The following is a 20,450-nucleotide window of genomic DNA, read 5'->3' on the forward strand; positions in this document are numbered from 1 at the left end:
CCTGCCAATTCAACACCATCAATCCTAATTTGACGCGGCGTTGACGGCATTAAAAAAAAGAGGCCATACATCACTTTTTATTTTATAGATCTGTCATTCTCATTGAAAAGCAAGTGGTGAGCGTCAATATAGAAATTTATCTGAGACGCACGGCGTCACTGACACAAGAGTCGAGTGCCACCAATCAACTCTTTCTTTAATTCCATTCGTTCCATAGGCAGAACCATAATCATCACTCAGAAAATACCATCCTTTCCTTCTGGCCAAAGGCTCCATTAACTAATGCAGTGTTTCCAGGTCCAACTGGCAGGTCCCGAGGTGTGAAGAGGGTTCATTCTAACACATTCAATCTAAAAAAACAAAGAGAAATGAAAAGTGCAGAAGACAGTTGATATTTCAAGTGGCCTTGAAAGACAGCATCAAAGCTCACTAACATCTTGCCCTCACGATCTCCCTTAGCCGTCCATCAGACTGGACATCAAAAGTGCCCTTTTTCTCAAGGGGAAGAAGAAGAAGATGTGAGTGAGTGAGTGACCCTCTCTCTCTCTCTCTCTCTCTCTCTCAGCCAGCCAGCCAACCTCCCTTGTTGAATCCAACTAGAACGACCCTGTGGCCTTTCCTATGAGCATATCAGACTACTGCACATGCCAGCATGATGATGCAGCTGTCTGATCATCAATCAACCTCCACGGCTGTGACTGTGTGTTAACCCGCACAAGTCTCTGTGCAGTGTCATGGTGACAGTGGCCATCATTCGGGGGGGGTAAGGCTTACAGAGATGTGCCAGACCAGAGCCATAAATGACTGTATAAGGAATGGCTACAGAGCACCCTCTCACAGAGATGTAATGCAGGCTCAAGGAGGGGGCATCAACAAGCCAACATGCGCGCACCGACGCAGGCAGGGACATCAGTCTCTCTCGTGTTTATTTTTCTTCTTCCTGCACAACTCACTCTGTAGTGGATGAACTGCCAATATTTAATAGCTGGATCGGTCCTGCTCTGCTCAGCACTCCACAGTCAGTCAAGTCTTCCCAGAACACAGTGTACTTTCACGGCAAATGGGCCAACCAGAGGCGGCGGGCGCAGGCTCCCGTCCCATTAATACTGCACTATAAACTCATCACAGAGCATAACAGAATCACGGCTCGATCAGACCGACAGAGTAATTTCATCAACGCTTCATAACAAATTCTGCAGTCAATCTTTTTTCATTATGTAATACAACATGTTTAGAGTGCAATCAAAAAAAAATTTGATCGTCATTGAAAAAGGAACAGGCGCGTAGGTTACCATGGTGAGAGAGTTGCTCATTCTCATTTTCAATCAATATTGATTACCCATTTTTTTTAAATGTGTCTCTGCCTGCAAATCGTTCCTCATAAAAAAAAAAAAAGGTAGGCTATATCCTATATGCAAAACGTAGCTCAAGAGAAAGTTAGTGTCATTCTTGCTACCGCTTCAAATTCAGTAGCCATAAGTGCTAGAACAGGTGTGTGTATGTGTGTGGTCCAATTAAAATAGTGTAGGCTATAGCTGCATGGGCGGAAAAGCACGGGGCCGTTATCTTTCCATGAAAAATGTACTTCAGAACTAGGATCAGGCTATAGTTTACTATATTGCCTAGAAATAAATATTGATCACTCATATTTTGTCTCAGTCTGAAAATCATCCCACTCCAAAAAAAAAAAGGTAGGCTATAAAAACGTAGCTCAAGAGAAAGTGAAAGTCTCTCCAGCTCTGCTCTCTTCACACTACAGTACGTCTAGCCTATTGGCTGATACAGCCCAGTATCACCGATGGCCCGTTTTATATTAGGCTATGTGAGAATATATGGTCATTTAACCCATTTCTTTAGGCTATTTTTTGTGCATTTTGATATCGCCTACAGGGCACACTGGGACCACGGCTGGCAAATGGGCTGCGTCACATTCGCCTAAAATAACATGGTGGGACCGCGGTGGGGTTGGGGACCAGGTCTAGCATCAGAGGGAACAGACAGCCATGGTGGGACCGCGGTGGGGTTGGGGACCAGGTCTAGCAGAAGAGGGAACAGACAGCCATGGTGGGACCGCGGTGGGGTTGGGGACCAGGTCTAGCAGAAGAGGGAACAGAAAGCCATGGCGGGACCAGGTCTAGTAGAAGAGGGAACAGACAGCCATGGTGGGACCGCGGTGGGGTTGGGGACCAGGTCTAGCAGAAGAGGGAACAGACAGCCATGGTGGGACCGCGGTGGGGTTGGGGACCAGGTCTAGCAGAAGAGGGAACAGACAGCCATGGCGGGACCGTTGGGGACCAGGTCTAGCAGAAGAGGGAACAGACAGCCATGGTGGGACCGCGGTGGGGTTGGGGACCAGGTCTAGCAGAAGAGGGAACAGAAAGCCATGGCGGGACCAGGTCTAGTAGAAGAGGGAACAGACAGCCATGGTGGGACCGCGGTGGGGTTGGGGACCAGGTCTAGCAGAAGAGGGAACAGACAGCCATGGTGGGACCGCGGTGGGGTTGGGGACCAGGTCTAGCAGAAGAGGGAACAGACAGCCATGGTGGGACCGCGGTGGGGTTGGGGACCAGGTCTAGCAGAAGAGGGAACAGACAGCCATGGTGGGACCGCGGTGGCTCGGGACCAGGTCTAGCAGAAGCGGGGAACAGACAGCCATGGCGGGACACGGTGGGGTTGGGGACCAGGTCTAGCAGAAGAGGGAACAGACAGCCATGGTGGGCTAGCCCAGGCTACAGAAGAGGAACAGAAAGCCATGGCGGACCAGGTCAGCAGAAGAGGGAAACAGACAGCCTGTGGGACCAAAGCAAAGGGTTGGGCGGACCAGGTCTAGCAGAAGAGGTAACAGACAGCCATGGTGGGACCAGCGGTGGGGTTGGGGACCAGGTCTAGCAGAAGAGGGAACAGACAGCCATGGTGGGACCGCGGTGGGGTTCGGGACCAGGTCTAGCAGAAGAGGGAACAGAAAGCCATGGTGGGACCAGGGACAGAGTAAACAGAACCGGGCAGCCAGACACAAGAGTGAACAGGTTGGGACCAGCTCTAGCAGAAGAGGTAAACAGACACCCTGGTGCAGACCCGAGGGTAAACAGAACCAGGTCTAGCAGAAGAGGGAACAGAAAGCCATCGGGCGTCAGACGGGATTAAACAAAACAGTCCTGGGCTGACCCCAGACACGGCCTAAACAAAACCCAGCCAGACACGAGGTAAACAAAACCCTGGGATGCCAGACACAAGAGGTAAACAAAACCCTGGGCAGCCAGACACGAGGTAAACAAAACCCTGGGCAGCCAGACACGAGGTAAACAAAACCCTGGGATGCCAGACACAAGAGGTAAACAAAACCCTGGGCAGCCAGACACAAGAGGTAAACAAAACCCTGGGCAGCCAGACACAAGAGGTAAACAAAACCCTGGGCAGCCAGACACGAGGTAAACAAAACCCTGGGCAGCCAGACACGAGGTAAACAAAACCCTGGGCAGCCAGACACAAGAGGTAAACAAAACCCTGGGCAGCCAGACACGAGGTAAACAAAACCCTGGGCAGCCAGACACGAGGTAAACAAAACCCTGGGCAGCCAGACACAAGAGGTAAACAAAACCCTGGGCAGCCAGACACAAGAGGTAAACAAAACCCTGGGATGCCAGACACAAGAGGTAAACAAAACCCTGGGCAGCCAGACACGAGGTAAACAAAACCCTGGGCAGCCAGACACGAGGTAAACAAAACCCTGGGCAGCCAGACACGAGGTAAACAAAACCCTGGGCAGCCAGAAACAAGAGGTAAACAAAAGTCTGCCAATGCATTTGTTATTAGTCTCTCCCTATCGGATGATGATGCTGTCCACTTCCACATACAATCAGGTTAGATTGAAGAAGAGAGAGAGTGAGGCAGGGAGAGAGTGAGGCAGGGAGAGGGGGAGAGAGACAGACAGAGAGAGAGTGAGGCAGGGAGAGAGTGAGGCAGGGAGAGGGGGAGAGAGACAGACAGAGAGAGAGTGAGGCAGAGAGAGAGTGAGGCAGGGAGAGAGTGAGGCAGGGACAGAGTGAGGCAGGGACAGAGTGAGGCAGGGACAGAGTGAGGCAGGGACAGAGTGAGGCAGGGACAGAGTGAGGCAGGGAGAAAGTGAGGCAGGGAGAGGGGGAGAGAGACACAGACAGAGAGAGAGTGAGGCAGGGAGAGAGTGAGGCAGGGAGAGAGTGAGGCAGGGAGAGAAATGCTCGGCCTCTGTCCCAGCAGGCAAAGCCAGGAAGAACAGCGTATGCTGTGCTGCTGTGACCGACGAGCCAACAACGCATTTTTGCTTCGTCACTGCTGTTCTGAAAGCCTGGCCCACTGGACCTATAGAACACGCTGCAGCCAAACATCCTAGCTCTCCCTTTTTCTCCATTCAGCTCCTCCCCTTCATCCTCCTCAGTCCCAACATCAAATCTGGGAATAAAATAACAATTACCTCAGCTAATGTGATAGGTTGATACTGTACATCTGTTCTTCTGAAAGGGATCAGCCTCAGTACAGATTAATGCCACTAGAGGTCAATGGGGTTGTACCTACTGCTCTTTAAAACAATTGCATTCAAATCCCTTTGAGTGACTGAGACTCCCTTTACAGGGATTACAGTACACACACACACACAGACAGAAAGAGAGACAGACAGAGAGAGCGACAGACAGAGAGAGCGCGCGGGCCCCAAACGCGACAGACAGAGAGAGTGACAGAGAGACAGAGAGCGACAGACAGAGAGAGAGCGACAGAGAGAGACAGAGAGCGACAGACAGAGAGAGCGACAGACAGAGAGAGCGACAGACAGAGAGAGCGACAGACAGAGACAGAGAGCGACAGAGAGGCTGCTGAAAGAGAAAAAGAGAGAGAACATTAAAATAAAAGCTGCAGGACTGTGGAGGTACTCAGGCACAGACAGGTACTCAGGCACAGACAGGTACTCAGGCACAGACAGACAAAGCAAAGGCGTATGAACATGTGCCGCCATCATGAATAAGTCTGAATGAGTGGTTGCTATGGAAACAAAAATCTTCATTTTTTTTCTGAGATAATTGCTTCCTCTTCCTAGTTTCTCACCCAATTCTTCCTTGGAAACAATGTGTAGCCGTGTCGATACTCATCGGGAGACTGGTGCTTTTTATTTAATAAAAAGGGCTTTGTGGCTGAATTGGAATTCCCTGGATTATTCCACAACCCCTGTATTAGTATTGTATTTCTCAGAGAGAGAGAGCGAGAGAGCGAGAAAATATCCGTGCCTCTAGGAGATGACATCTCTGGGGTTTGAAGGTTATATGACAAGTGACTACAGTACAGGCCCGTCCAGCCTGTTCCAGTGAAACAGGAGTGCTCTGCTCACACGCACCGAGGCAAAAACAGAGAGTGGGACAGACAAGAGACGGAGAGAAGTGGGTGAGATTCAGACTGATAGAGATGGCAAGAAAGCAACAGAGAAAGATGGAGCAAAGAGAGAAGAGGGAGTCCCAGGGCCAGAGAAAGTGCTCAGGGGGACTGTCCCAGCGACCACAACAGTGGGCAGACTAGTGGGAGGCCCAGTTTAGGGACCGATAACAGTAGCGGCTGATGAATCCTACCCACTCACCTAGTCCTACCCCTCCGCTCATCTCCTCCTCCAAGGTTGTAAATATTTCATAGACCAGTGTGTTCTAAAGAGGCTTCACCAGACAGATGTAGCTACTTCATGGGTTGGGTTGGGCTGGCATAGCTGATTGGTCTATAAGCACAGGAAGAGCTCCTCCCCTGGCTGTGAGCAAAGCCTCAGCTCTTTTGTTGATTCATACACACGGACACATACACAGGAATGTGCAGTGATTATGTGTTATTGTGTTAAAACCCTGTTATGGTTGGGGCAGTGGTCTAAGGCACTGCATCGCAGTGCTAGAGGCGTCACTACAGACCCAGGTTCGATCCCGGACTGTATCACAACCGGCCGTGATCGGGAGTCCCATAGGGCGGCGCACAATTGGCCCAGCGTCGTCCGGGTTAGGGGAGGGTTTGGCCGGGGGGGGGCTTTACTTGGCTCATCGCGCTCTAGCGACTCCTTGTGGCGGGCCGGGTGCCTGCAGGCTGACCTCGGTCGCCAGTTGTTTCCTCCGACACATTGGTGCGGCTGGCTTCCGGGTTAAGCGGGCGGGTGTTAAGAAGCGTGGTTTGGCGGGTCACGTTTCGGAGGACGCATGACTCGACCTTCGCCTCGCGTGCCCGTTGGGGAGTTGCAGCGATGAGTCAAGATCGAAATTGGGGAGAAAAATACATAATATGTATTTGTTAAGGTCACAGGGCTCTGCATCAGTGGATAATCCATCCATCAGATTAACAACAGGAACAACGCAGAGGACCTCGGAGCGAATGCCTTGGTTCTGCTACCTGTGGCATCACGGATCAACGACAGGGACAATGCCTGCGGTGTATTCATTATGAAAACTGACTACCGTTTAACAATCAAACGGAAGCCAACAGAACAGGGACTGATCTGAATTTGTCAAACAGAAACTCTCATTTGCGTTTTCCGTTTGGAGTAAACGGTTTGTTGCAAAAACGTTTTGAAACAGATTAAACATTGTGCAACAGAGTCGGCGTAATGGTCGCACCCCTTGGACACGGAACGTAATTTTTGCCGTGACCTCGGGGTGTCCTTTTACGAGCTGGAACAGAAAGTGCACAAACAACCGGGGCAAACTGAGGTAGCCTAAAAGTGCCTTTGAAGATGGGAAGGTTGAGACAACGTGCGGAAGTGTTTGAAAATAAACACATTCGTTGGACCAGCACCGTGGCTGATTCTAACAGGATTAGCAGTGAAACGCGTGACCAGAGGTCAGGAAAGCCATGAATGAAGTGGGCTGTAGATAAAACATCTAAATGAACAGAATGACAGTGAAGTAGTTATGCTGTGTGTTCACTGAGTAGTCTAAATTCAATTATTTCATTGTGAACTTTGTACTGCTACCATTAATTCCAAATTCCTAGCTTTGAACCGTTAAATGGGAGGGTGTGTGTGTGTGTGTGTGTGTGTGTGTGTGTGTGAGTGAGGGAGAGAGCACGAGAACTGAACACTACCCAAAATGAATTCATTTTCCGGTTAGCCAAAATAAAAATGTCAGATGCAAGCTAGCAGATGAGTGCTAGAAACGTAACTCTGGAAATAATTTTAGTTGGCAATACCAAAAGCAAAAGCTCAGGCACTGGTGCGAGCTTGGGACATTATGAAACCAAAAGACTTTCAGTTTCATACTAGCTCTTCAAGGCTCAGGCAAAGATGTTTAACTAACCCAAGATAGACCGCAGCCTGTCGTTTCCAATTGGAACAAATTAGTCATAGTGGGCAGAACAAGCAAGGGGGGGGGGGCAGAGCCAAGCACGAGCTAGCGAGATCCTATTGGCGCGTTCCCTAGCATGTATTTGCATATTTCCATTAGGGAACACCTACTCTGTGAAGTGTGCGTATGCAATAACTCAATTCACCCTTGCACTCCTAAACAACAACATTTTTGAAAACTTTGGCAAGGGTAAAGTCCACAATAGTTAGTCGACTCTGTTCGTAACAGATTCTAGTTTTGGGAACATAAACTTGTAGAGACCAAAATCCATCTAATTCCATCTTCTCCCACTGCCGGCCACTGGGCTTCCACTCACCACCATATTTGGTAGTGAGTGGAAAAGCCAAGCGAATTCTTCACATTTATACATCTGGTGAAATATCTGTCTCATTGTTCTATCTGTGGCTCAAGTACTGGTGCGAGCTTGGGACATTATGAAACCAAAGACTTTCAGTTTCATAATGCAGCGCCTTAACCAATCAATCAGAGCGCACTATGGGCTTGTGAATGGTTTTGGTTGGGGGGGGGGTTGGAGAGCCTAGATGAGGTTAACCTAAAGACCTTGGGCTGAACTGGGCTCGGTCTCAATTGCCCCCCCTCCCCCCTCCCCACCCAAAAAAAAATCTGTCCTCGTCTTCTCTCCTTCATTGCACTGATCTGAAAGAATTGACCAGGTAACAGCCAGCATGATGAGGAGAAGTGACCAGGTAACAGCCAGCATGATGAGGAGAAGTGACCAGGTATAAGCCAGCCTGATAAGTGATCAGGTAAAAGCCAGCCTGATGATAAGTGATCAGGTAAAAGCCAGCCTGATGATAAGTGATCAGGTAAAAGCCAGCCTGATGATGAGTGATCAGGTAAAAGCCAGCCTGATGATAAGTGATCAGGTAAAAGCCAGCCTGATGATAAGTGATCAGGTAAAAGCCAGCCTGATGATAAGTGATCAGGTAAAAGCCAGCCTGATGATAAGTGATCAGGTAAAAGCCAGCCTGATGATGAGTATTTGTATTTATTATGGATCCCCCCATTAGCTGCTGCCAAGGCAGAAGCTACTCTTCCTGGGGTCCGGCAAAATGAAAGCAGTTAAACAATGTAAAAAAAACATTACAATACATTCATTACAGAATTCACAACAGGTAAAAGACCAGGTAAAAGCCAGCCTGATGAGGTGCTTCTACCATATTGTTTTCAAGACCTGTCAAGTCTTTTAAGCAATTGAGACAGAGACTCTGGCTCACTATGGAGACTGATCGCGAAGAAGAACAACCACTTCTCCCCCTCCACTCCACTCCCCTACGTGCTAGAGCAGAGAAACTGCAGACAGTGCACATCAGCATCAGAGAACAGTACCCTCCAACCCCACCACCTGCCTGCCGCTGCTGTAACATTAGTCATTCATTATTTATATCCCTCACACGCTACATCCCGATAGCGCTACATCCCGATAGCGCTACATCCCGATAGCACGGCTCAGGTCTAAGCTACCGCTCGGAGGCTGGCTACTAGGCTAGCACAGTCACTCTATTCTCTACTGGAGAGGCTAGGTAGGCTAGCACAGTCGCTCTATTCTTTACAGGAGAGGCTAGGTAGGCTAGCACAGTCGCTCTATTCTTTACTGGAGAGGCTAGGTAGGCTAGCACAGTCGCTCTATTCTTTACTGGAGAGGCTAGGTAGGCTAGCACAGTCACTCTATTCTCTACTGGAGAGGCTAGGTAGGCTAGCACAGTCACTCTATTCTCTACTGGAGAGGCTAGGTAGGCTAGCACAGTCGCTCTATTCTTTACTGGAGAGGCTAGGTAGGCTAGCACAGTCGCTCTATTCTTTACTGGAGAGGCTAGGTAGGCTAGCACAGTCACTCTATTCTCTACTGGAGAGGCTAGGTAGGCTAGCACAGTCACTCTATTCTCTACTGGAGAGGCAGGTTAGGCTAGCACAGTCACTCTATTCTCTACTGGAGAGGCAGGTTAGGCTAGGACAGTCACTATATTCTCTACTGGAGAGGCAGGTTAGGCTAGGACAGTCACTCTATTCTCTACTGGAGAGGCTAGGTAGGCTAGCACAGTCGCTCTATTCTCTACTGGAGAGGCTAGGTAGGCTAGCACAGTCGCTCTATTCTTTACTGGAGAGGCTAGGTAGGCTAGCACAGTCGCTCTATTCTCTACTGGAGAGGCTAGGTAGGCTAGCACAGTCACTCTATTCTCTACTGGAGAGGCTAGGTAGGCTAGCACAGTCACTCTATTCTCTACTGGAGAGGATAGGTAGGCTAGCACAGTCACTCTATTCTCTACTGGAGAGGCAGGTTAGGCTAGCACAGTCACTATTCTCTACTGGAGAGGCAGGTTAGGCTAGGACAGTCACTCTATTCTCTACTGGAGAGGCAGGTTAGGCTAGGACAGTCACTCTATTCTCTACTGGAGAGGCAGGTTAGGCTAGGACAGTCACTCTATTCTCTACTGGAGAGGCTATGTAGGCTAGGCTAGCACATTCACATCTCTATCGGAGCTCTACCCCCCTGACATGGCTCCATGTCCTCCATTAGAACAGAGAAGAGGGAACCGACAGACTCACAGAACCCACAGGCGCGCCCACAAACACGCTGCACAGGAGGGGGGAGTAGCACGCCACGTTCAAAACACACACGAAACTGATAGAAAACTTGCACGCGCACACACGAGAATCTGAAAAAAAAAGAGCCATAGAGCCACTTACAAAGCAGTTGAGCATAGAGCAGGAGACCCTGGCTGCCAAGCTCATGATGAGAGGCAGGGCTGTCTCCAGACGCAGTACCAGCAGGACGAAGGGAGCTCCACGGGATCCTCCTCGCTTCCCGGGCCCCAGGAGGTGCGACACACCCCCCACCCTCAGTCCTCCTCACCTCCCCAGAGAGAGGTGGATGAAAACAGAGCGAGGGAGCTCAGGTGCCCGGAAAGACCCCCGCTGTTGCTCAGACTAAGTCGGGAGGAAGTGGATAGTCCATAAGAAGGACAGAGTCCTCTGAGAGAGGAGAGGAGGAGGAGGAAGGAAAAGAAAGAGGGAAGCAGGCGGACGTGAGAGGAAGAATGAGGACGCAGCGTGAGAGAGAAGGAGAGACGGAGAAAGAGCCTGATGCATAAGCTCCACCCATCACCATGCGCATCTCCTACCTCTCACCCAATCATGTGCTCCCGCCCCCCCTCTATCACATCCTCCCTCCCCCCAATCCGTCGCTGTTCACCCTTCACCGAGATACATCTCGTCGCAGGCAGGCAGCTTCCTCAGCAACGTGTCAGAGCAGCAGTCTGTAGCACAGAGCCCAAGGATGCTACAGCCAGCGCGACACCCATCATGCACCACACCGCAGCGCTGCATCACGCAGGGGTAGACGCACACACGCGGATAAACGATCAGAACATGTTGTTTTCACAAGGGTTTGTTTCCTACAAATTGACACATCTGCATCGGGAAAAAAGACAGAAACAGAAACAGTATCTTCAAGCTTCCCCGTTGGCAGCGATCGACTGAGTACGGTAGGGAAGGGAGGGATCAGAGAATGGAGGGAGGAGAGGAGGAGGAGAGGGGGAAGCCTTTGCAGAGAGCGCCAGTGACACAGCATTCTACAGCAGCACTGCCCCCTCCTTTCACCCTAGCTCGTCCTTCCCAAGTGAGCTGCAGTACACCACTGCACTGTCCCCAGATACAGCTGCACGGGGAAGGGGGGTACACTACGTGAAATACAGTGTCCCCTAAAGCCTATCGCATGCTATCCAGTCGAAACGTGGCGTGCCGGTGCGCGCATATTATGAAATTGTGACGTTTGTTTTAAGTGTTCTGCATTTATTTAATTTTCCAGCTGATCGTGCACTGGACAGCTGAAGCAAGTGGAAGTTCGGTAGCCGAAGTCTATGCCCCTTCGGAGATTGGTCAACAGTACTACTCCTAGTAGGAGTGGGAACTATGGACGGGATTCTTGAATGAACTGTTTGTTGTCATTCAAGGAGAGACAACTAGTTTTCATGCACATTTTTCACTTGAGGAATACTACACCAAACATCTTAGCTAGATGTAAATTGCGCGACTTCCTCTGCAAAAACCTAAAAATGTATTACACAGATTTCTTGATTCATCTTCCATCAATTTGGACTATTTTGAGGAAGTGTACCGGCTATGTTGTTGCTATGGTGTCCCATGAGGGGCGGCAGGTAGCTTAGTGGTTAAGAGCGTTGTGCCAGTAACCGAAAGTTCGCTGGTTCTAATCCCCTAGCCGACTAGGTGAAAAATCTGTCGATGTGCCCTTGAGCAAGGCACTTAACCCTAATTGCTCCTGTAAGTCGCTCTGGATAAGAGCGTCTGCTAAATGACTAAACAAATAAATATAAATAAAATTATAATAAAAAAAGATTTAAAATGTAATCCTGCAGTTTCTCGTTTTGCAAGTGAAGGTCTTTTAGGGAGTACGCGAGCAGCTTCTTCTGCTAGGAGCAAACAGAACCTAGTATGTGGACGCCTTAAGCCAGGGGAACACAGCCCATCCTCCCCTCGCCACTACTCCTACTCGACCCAGGGGAACACACACACAGCCCATCCTCCCCTCGCCACCCCTCCTACTCGACCCAGGGGAACACACACACAGCCCATCCTCCCCTCGCCACTCCTCCTACTCGACCCAGGGGAACACACACACAGCCCATCCTCCCCTCGCCACTCCTCCTACTCGACCGCGGTCGAGTCGTGACATTTTCTACGTTCTCTTTCATCATCCACTTGGGGCTCCCGAGTGACGCAGTGGTCTAAGGCACTGCGTCTCAGTGCTTGAGGCGTCACTACAGACCCCCTGGTTCGATTCCAGGCTGTATCACAACCGGCCGTGATTGGGAGTCCCATAGGGCGGCGCACAATTGGCCCAGTGTTGTCTGGGTTTGGCCGTTATTGTAAATAAGAATGTGTTCTTAACTGACTTGCCTAATTAAATAAAGGTTAAATAACATTTTTAAATTAAATAAAAAATCAAAGCAACACTGCAGAAAAGACACTGAACAGCGTAACTAACTGCATTTCAACAGGTCATCAGTTCACTAACCAAGATGCAACACTGCGGTCAGTGTATTATTTTACAGTGTATTGATAAAATACACTGCCCTAATAGAAGTACATTTCAGCATGCCTCATTGACCATAGACAGTAGTGCAGGCAATACACATTTTCACAATGGCCTGTGGTGTATTCAGAACATAGACTTGGCCATGTATAGAACTGAAATTACCCCCCCATTCTTGTGGCCAGACAATCATATTTGTTCTACACAAAACAGAACCCTGGGCTCTGGCTGGACGCTGTGTCCTCTCTCCGACTTAAAAATAGACTGGAGGGGACCCTGACTGCTGAGTGGCTGCGAGTGACGGCCCATGGCAGCCAATAGAGCTCCAGAAGCCTGTAGCGGTGGATCGTGACTGGCTAACAAGAGAGGAGAACCTCAGAACACCCAGGTAGAGGGAGGGGCAAAAGGGGGTGGATATGGATGGCTTCTGGTGCATGACGTCATTTCATTATCTTAATGTGCTATATGGAACGACTACAGCCGCAATGTACGTCAAACAGAGAGGGGACAGATTAAGCTAAAGTAAGTGCCTTTTCACCGCATCCCTGGATACATCATGGGGTTAGATGGTTGGCTTCTGCCACCTTGAACGTTCCCTTGGAGAGAGATGTATACACACACAGTGCATTCGGAAAGTATTCAGACCCCTTCACTTTTTCCACATTGTTACGTTACAGCCTTATTCTAAAATGGATTAAATTGTTTTTTCCCCCTCTCAATCTACACACAATACCCCATAATGACAAAGCAAAAACAGGTTCAGAAATGTTTGCAAATGTGTATAAAAAATAAAATAAAATAAAAAAACTCACATTTCATATTTACATAAGTATTCAGACCCTTTACTCAGTACTTTGTTGAAGCACCTTTGGCAGCGACCTTGGGCGGCCAGCTCTAGGAAGAGTCTTGGTGGTTCCAAACTTCTTCCATTTAAGAATGATGGAGGCCACTGTTCTTGGACCTTCAATGCTGCAGACATTTTATGTTACCATCATGGTTTTGGTTTTTGCTCTGACATGCAGTGTCAACTATGGGAACTGTAATACCTACACGTTTCAAGCAGACCACCATAGTCCCTGTGCCCAAGAAAGGGAAGGTAACCTGCCTAAATGACTACCGACCCGTAGCACTCACGTCTGTAGCCATGAAGTGCTATGAAAGGATTGTCATGGCTCACATCAACACAATCATCGCAGAAAAACCTAGACCCACTCCAATTCGCATATCGCCCCAACAGATCCACAGATTATGCAATCTCAATCACACTCCACACTGCCCTTTCCCACCTGGACAATAGGAACACCTATGTGAGAATGCTTTTCCTTGACCAGCTCAGCGTTCAACACTGTAGTGCCCACAAAGCTCATCACTAAGCTAAGGACCCTGGGACTAAACACCTCCCTCTGCAACTGAATCCTGGACTTCCTGACGGGCTGCCCCCCAGCTGGTAAGGGTAGGCAACAAATCTGCCACGCTGATCCTCAACACGGGGGCCCCTCAGGGCTGCGTGCTTAGTCCCCTCCTGTACTCCCTGTTCACTCATGACTGCGTGACCAAGCACGACTCCAACACCATCATTACGTTTTCTGATGACACAACAGTGGTAGGCCTGATCACCGACAACGATGAGATAGCCTATAGGGAGGAGGTCAGAGACCTGGCAGTGTGGTGCCAGGACAACAACCTCTCCCTCAACGTCAGCAAGAGAAAAGAGCTGATTGTGGACTACATGAAAAGGAGGGCCGAACACGCCCCCATTAACATCGACGGGGTTGTAGTGGAGCGGGTCGAGAGATTCAAGTTTCTTGGTGTCCACATCGCCAACAAACTATCATGGTCCAAACACACCGAGACTATCGTGAAGAGGGCACGACAAAGCCTTTTCCCCCCTCAGGAGACTGAAAAGATTTGGCATGGGTCCTCAGATCCTCAAAGTTCTACAGCTGCACCATCGAGAGCATCCTGACCGGTTACATCACCGCCTGGTATGGCAACTGCTCGGCATCCGACCGTAAGGCGCTACAGAGGGTAGTGCGTACGGCCCAGTACATCACTGGGGCCAAGCTTCCTGCCATCCAGGACCTCTATACCAGGTGGTGTCAGAGGAAGGCCCTAATAATTGTCAGACTCCCGCCACCCTAGTCATAGACTGTTCTCTTGCTACTGCACGGCAAGCGGTACCGGAGCGCCAAGTCTAGGTCCAAAAGGCCCCTACCTACATGTACGAATGACCTCGACCCCCTCGCTATTGTTATTTTAGTGTTACTTTTTATTTTTTACTTTAGTTTATTTCATAAATATTTTCGGAACTCTATTTCTTGAACTGCATTGTTGGTTAAGGACTTATAATAATATAACATTATATGCCATTTAGCAGACGCTTTTATCCAAAGCGACTTACAGTCATGTGTGCATACATTTTTACGTATGGGTGGTCCCGGGGATCGAACCCACTACCCTGGCGTTACAAGCGCCATGCTCTACCAATTGAGCTACAGAGACTTGTAAGCATTTCACAGTAAGGTCTACACCGGTTGCATTCGGCGCATGTGACAAATAAAATGCGATTTATATGGACAGGTGTGTGCCTTTCCAAATCATGTCCAATCAATTTACCACAGGTGGACTCCAATCAAGTTGTAGAAACATCTCAAGGATGATCAATGGAAACAATTTTTAGTCTCATAGCAAAGGGTCTGAATACTTATGTAATTAAGGTATTTCTGTTTTTTATTTTCAATACATTTGCAAACATTTCTAAAACCTGTTTTTCCACTTTGTCATTATGGTTATTGTGCGTAGATTGATTAAGATTATTTTTAAATCCATTTTAGAATAAGGCTGTAACGTAACAAAATATGGAATAAGTCAAGGGGTCTGAATTCGGAAAGTATTCAGACCCCTTCACTTTTCCCACATTGTTACATTACAACCTTGTTCTAAAATTGATTAAATTAAATATTTTCCTCAATGTAGTGGATACCCCATAATGACAAAGTGAAAACAAGTTTTACCTTATTTGCATAAGTATTCAGACCCTTTGGTAGAGTGACCAGACGGAACCAACACCTCAGTAAAAAGGCACATGACAGCCCGCTTGGAGTTTGCCAAAAAGGCACCTAAAGGACTCTCAGACCACGAGAAACAAGATTCTCTGGTCTGATGAAACCAAGATTGAACTCTTTGGCATGAATGCCAAGTGTCACGTCTGGACGAAACCAGGCACCGCTCATCACCTGGCCAATACCATCCCTACGGTGAAGCATGGTGGTGGCAGCATCATGCTGTGGGGATGTTTTTCAGCGACAGGGAGACTAGTCAGTATCGAGGGAAATATGAACGGCACAAAGTACAGAGAGATCCTTGATGAAAACCTGCTCCAGAGTACTCAGGACCTCAGACTGGGGTAAAGGTTCACCTTCCAACAGGACAACGACCCTAAGCACACAGCCAAGACAACGCAAGAGTGGCTTCGGGACAAGTCTCTGAATGTCCTTGAGTGGCCCAGCCAGAGCCCGGACTTGAACCCGATCGAACATCTCTGGAGAGACCTGAAAATAGCTGTGCAGCAACGCTCCCCATCCAACCTGACAGAGCTTGAGAGGATTTGCAGAGAAGAATGGGAGAAACTCCCCAAATACAGGTGCAGCAAGCTTGTAGCATCATACAGAAGGCTGGAGGCTGTAATCGCTGCCAAAGGGGCTTCAAAGTCCTGTGTAAAGGGTCTGAATACTTATGTAAAATGGGTATTTCAGTTTTTTTATTGTAATAAATTTGCTAACATTTCTAAATGTCATTATGGGGTATTGTGTGTAGATTGATGGGGGGGTTAACAATTTAATCCATTTTAGAATAAGGCTGTAACGTCTGGTGGTGTGACCGACTGGTGGTGTGACCGTCTGACCGTCTGGTGGTGTGACCGTCTGACCGTCTGGTGGTCTGACCGTCTGGTTGTGTGACCGTCTGACCGTCTGGTGGTGTGACCGACTGGTGGTGTGACCGTCTGGTGGTGTGACCGACTGACCGTCTCCACACTGTGGCTTAGTGTCCCTCCCTCGGCCCAGCCAGAGAAGTCAGTCAGTCAGTCAGTCAGTGAGCTCCAGATATGGCCTCCTGTATCCTGTGTCTCCACAGTGTTATTTTAGGAAAGGAGGCCACCCATCCATCCATCCACTCACCCAACCACAGGGCCTGTATGTGTAGCTGTTGACAGTTACCAGGCTGATATGATATTATCATTGTCTCTTATGTCTAACTGTCGGTAATAGTAGGTGTGTGTGTGTGTGTGCGCGTGGGGGGTATCCCTATCAAGCAGGTGGAGGAGGGTTCTTGTTACAAAACTCCTGCGCAGTTACATAACTTCAGCAGAGTCAGGACATGGACATTAAAGGGGAGTGGGGATCTGCTTGAGGTAAACAAATGGGCCACGATGACTCAATACCTCAATACATTCCTACTTGGAGTCCTCTGAGGAGCGAGGGTAGTTTGGTGATGTCTCCATACGAAACAGCTCTATAGAGAAGTATTGACAACGTTTCAAATCTGCAAACAACCCAACCTATTTCACATTTCCTCCTTTGGTTATTGTCAGACCGTAGTCTGTATGTTTGAATAGTCTAGACTAGATGGAAGACATGTTTTGAGCAGTAAGTACCAAAAGGTGACTGCTTTTGAAATGATCACCCACAAGATGCCTTTCTAAGATTCTGCTGATAAAACGTGTTAAACTTGCTGATATGTGTGGATACAGGGGAGTAGAGAATCCTCGAACAGCCCAGAGATGTTTGGAGTGTGGACAAACATGGACTAACGCAGAGTTGCACACCGCCCGTTTCACCACCTAACCGATAGCTTGTGTTTTGACTAGTCTCAATGGGTGCCAACGGGCTCAGGTTAAGACTGCCACACCCACCTCCGTGTGGTCCACTATGTGTCATGTGCAGAGAGAATGAAAAAAAAAAAAAAAAAACAGGCATGTTGGAAAGTCACAGCCATGCTTCTGCTCAGTTCTTATGACCCATGAGGCATAGGGTGCATTCATTCCTGCAACATTTTGCCACGAAAGCTAAAAGTTTCTATTGGACAAATTCAGGCAGGTGCCTCCTCGTTTCGTTCTGTTTGCGTCTGTTTTTTTTGGTTTCTAGTGAACACACCCCCTAGACTTTATAGTTGTGATATACCACAGTCATGTCTGGGGCTCAGACCACACGTTACCACAGTCATGTCTGGGGCTCAGAACACACGTTCCGCTGCTACTCCGTCCTCAGGTGTTTATGATTGTGAGGGCGATGTAGAACATGTGAATTCATTCAGTTCTGTGTGTCTGTCTAGAGGGGGTGTGGGGCTAGTGGTTAAGAGCGTTGTGCCAGTAACCGAAAGGTCGCTGGTTCTAATCCCCGAGCCGACTAGGTGAAAAAATCTGTCGACGTGCCCTTGAGCAAGGCACTTAACCCTAATTGCTCCTGTAAGTCGCTCTGGATAAGAGCGTCTGCTAAATGACTAAACAATTTAAAATGTAAAATGTTCACGCCGTGATGAAGCGAGCCTTCAGGGACAATTCTAAGACCGCCACGCTATTGTCTTCCCAACACGGCACGTTTCAGTGAGAAGTTAATTTGAAACATTTGAAGAACATCCTCCACGTGGTTTAGGCATGTGAAAACGGCTGCAATGTTTTAAAAAAAAAAAGTCTAGATGGAGACTATTGGTGAGGATTGTCAGATACTATATAAAACACAATGACATACTGAGAAGCCATTCCATCACGCAACTAAGATTTCAAATCAATAAAAGTTATTTTGTCAATCAATTTTCAGCACTACCGTTCAGTACTGAAGGATGGTAGTCAAAATGTGTTGCAGTTGTGTGAGAAACGTCACAGGAAGAAGAATAAGCCCCTCTCCCTCCCATGGTGCTGTCTGATTGGCTCACCATGCTGTCAGTCTGTTTTTCTGCACCATTCATACTGGGTTCTCCTCTCCGGCTCCCTCAGTCTCTCCTCCCCTCTACCAGGCTCTGCTGTGTCAGCGACGTCTCCTGCCAACACACACACACACACACCCACAGTGTTAAGACATTGCTAGGGGGAAAAACTTTGGAGGTGTGAGAGTGTGAGCCACAGACTGGGTAGAGAGAGGCACTGCACAACCCATCATTAAAGTCAGTAACAGCTGTGTATGCGAGAGTGAAAATGAACATTTGGACAAAACGTGGTGAAGGTGGTAAAGAATCCTGACTAATTTTAGAGGAAGTAGACTAGAGAACGTCCACCTGCAATACGTCACTTTTTAGGCAACCCGACCAAATTCACACAGAAATGTGAGTTATAGATCAGTCATTCTAATTGAAAGCAAGTCTAAGAAGCGGTAGATCTGGTCTATGTGCGCTATTTCTATGCTTCATTTTTGTGTCTTTTTACTTTTGGTTTTGTACACCTGCTTCAAACAGCAGAAAATACCAAATGTTTGGTTAATTTTTGCAAACAGGAAATGGTGATTTCTTCATATTGCACCTTTAAGTGCTCAGGACTCAGCTATGATATTTAGTATTTAGTAAGTTTATACTTCACTGGCCTTGAGGAATGGCCTTAAGTGCTCAAGACAAACAGAGCTGGCTAAAATGGAAGAACAGGATCAACACCCCAGGGAGTTTTCTGCATAGAAAAAATAAAAGTATTGGGCGGGCCGCCTATGTGTTTTTAAAATAAATTTTTCAGGATGGAAAAAAACGCTTTCAGTTTAAAAACCAGATATAAAGTGTGTCGAAAATATAAAATTGACCTACAGTGCATTCAGAAAGTATTCAGACCCCTTGACATTTCATCCATTTTATAATAAAGCTGTAACGTAACCATGTGGAAAATTTTGTTTTTTTCCCCCCCTCAATCTACACACAATACCCCATAATGACAAAGCAAAAACAGGTTTAGAAATTTTTGAAAATATATCAAAATAAACTGAAATTTAACATTTACATAAGTATTAAACCTCAGTACTTTTTTTTAAGCACCTTTGGCAGCGATTACAGCCTCAAATCTTCTTGGGTATGACACTACAAGCTTGGCACACCTGTATTTGGGGAGTTTCTCCCATTCTTCTCTGCAGATCCTCTCAAGCTCTGTCAGGTTGGATGGGGAGCGTCGCTGCATAGCTATTTTTAGGTCTCGCTAGAGATGTTCAAATCGGGTTCAAGTCCGGGCTCTGGCTGGGCCACTCAAGGACATTCAGAGACTTGTCCCGAAGCTTCTCCTGCGTTGTCTTGGCTGTGTGCTTAGGGTTGTTGTTCTGTTGGAAGGTGAACCTTCGCCCCAGTCTGAGGTCCTGAGCGCTCTGGAGCAGGTTTTCATCAAGGATCTTTCTGTACTGTGCTCTGTTCATCTTTCCCTCAACCCTGACTAGTCTCCCAAGTCCCTGCAACTGAAAAACATCCCCAGAGCATGATGCTGCCACCACCACGCTTCACCGTAGGGATGGTGCCAGGTTTCGTCCAGACGTGACGCATGGCATTCAGGCCAAAGAGTTCAATCTTGGTTTCATCAGATCAGAGAATCTTGTTTCTCATGATCTGAGAGTCCTTTAGGTGCCTTTTGGCAAACTCCAAGCGGGCTGTCATGTGCCTTTTACTGAGGATAAGCTTCCGTCTAGCCACTCTAACATAAAGGCCTGATTGGTGGAGTGCTGCAGAGATAGTTGTCCTTCTGGAAGGTTCTCCCATCTCCACAGAGGAACTCTAGAGCTCTGTCAGAGTGACCATCGAGTTCTTGGTACCCTCCCTGACCAAGGCCCCCCGATTGCTCAGTTTGGCCGGGCAACTCTAGGAAGAGTCTTGGTGGTTCCAAACTTCTTCCATTTAAGAACGATGGAGGCCACTGTGTTCTTGGGGACCTTCAATGCTGCAGACATTTTTTGGTACCCTTCCCCAGATCTGGGCCTCGACACAATCCTGTCTCTGAGCTCTACGGACAATTCCTTCGACCTCATGGCTTGGTGTTTGCTCTGACATGCACTGTCAACTCTGGGACCTTATATAGACAGGTGTGTGCC

General features: G+C 48.2%; 1 protein-coding gene across 4 annotated transcripts in view; it reads right to left on the bottom strand.

The window, feature by feature from the left end:
* The window catches only part of mtmr4 (myotubularin related protein 4), a 102,812-nt gene that overhangs the window by 73,285 nt on the left and 9,077 nt on the right, over positions 1 to 20,450 (bottom strand). For 2 of the 4 annotated variants that reach the window (XM_045224223.1, XM_045224222.1), the window contains exon 2: positions 18,340 to 18,444. In XM_045224223.1, the coding sequence (XP_045080158.1) occupies positions 18,340 to 18,372 (33 nt within the window). In that variant the 5' untranslated portion in view covers positions 18,373 to 18,444. Of the gene's footprint in view, positions 1 to 10,043; positions 10,473 to 18,339; positions 18,445 to 20,450 lie in introns of those variants that run through there. The other 2 variants (XM_045224224.1, XM_045224221.1) reach the window with 1 other exon arrangement.

This window comes from Coregonus clupeaformis, chromosome 13, assembly GCF_020615455.1.
Source record: "Coregonus clupeaformis isolate EN_2021a chromosome 13, ASM2061545v1, whole genome shotgun sequence".
Taxonomy (NCBI): Eukaryota; Metazoa; Chordata; class Actinopteri; order Salmoniformes; family Salmonidae; genus Coregonus; species Coregonus clupeaformis.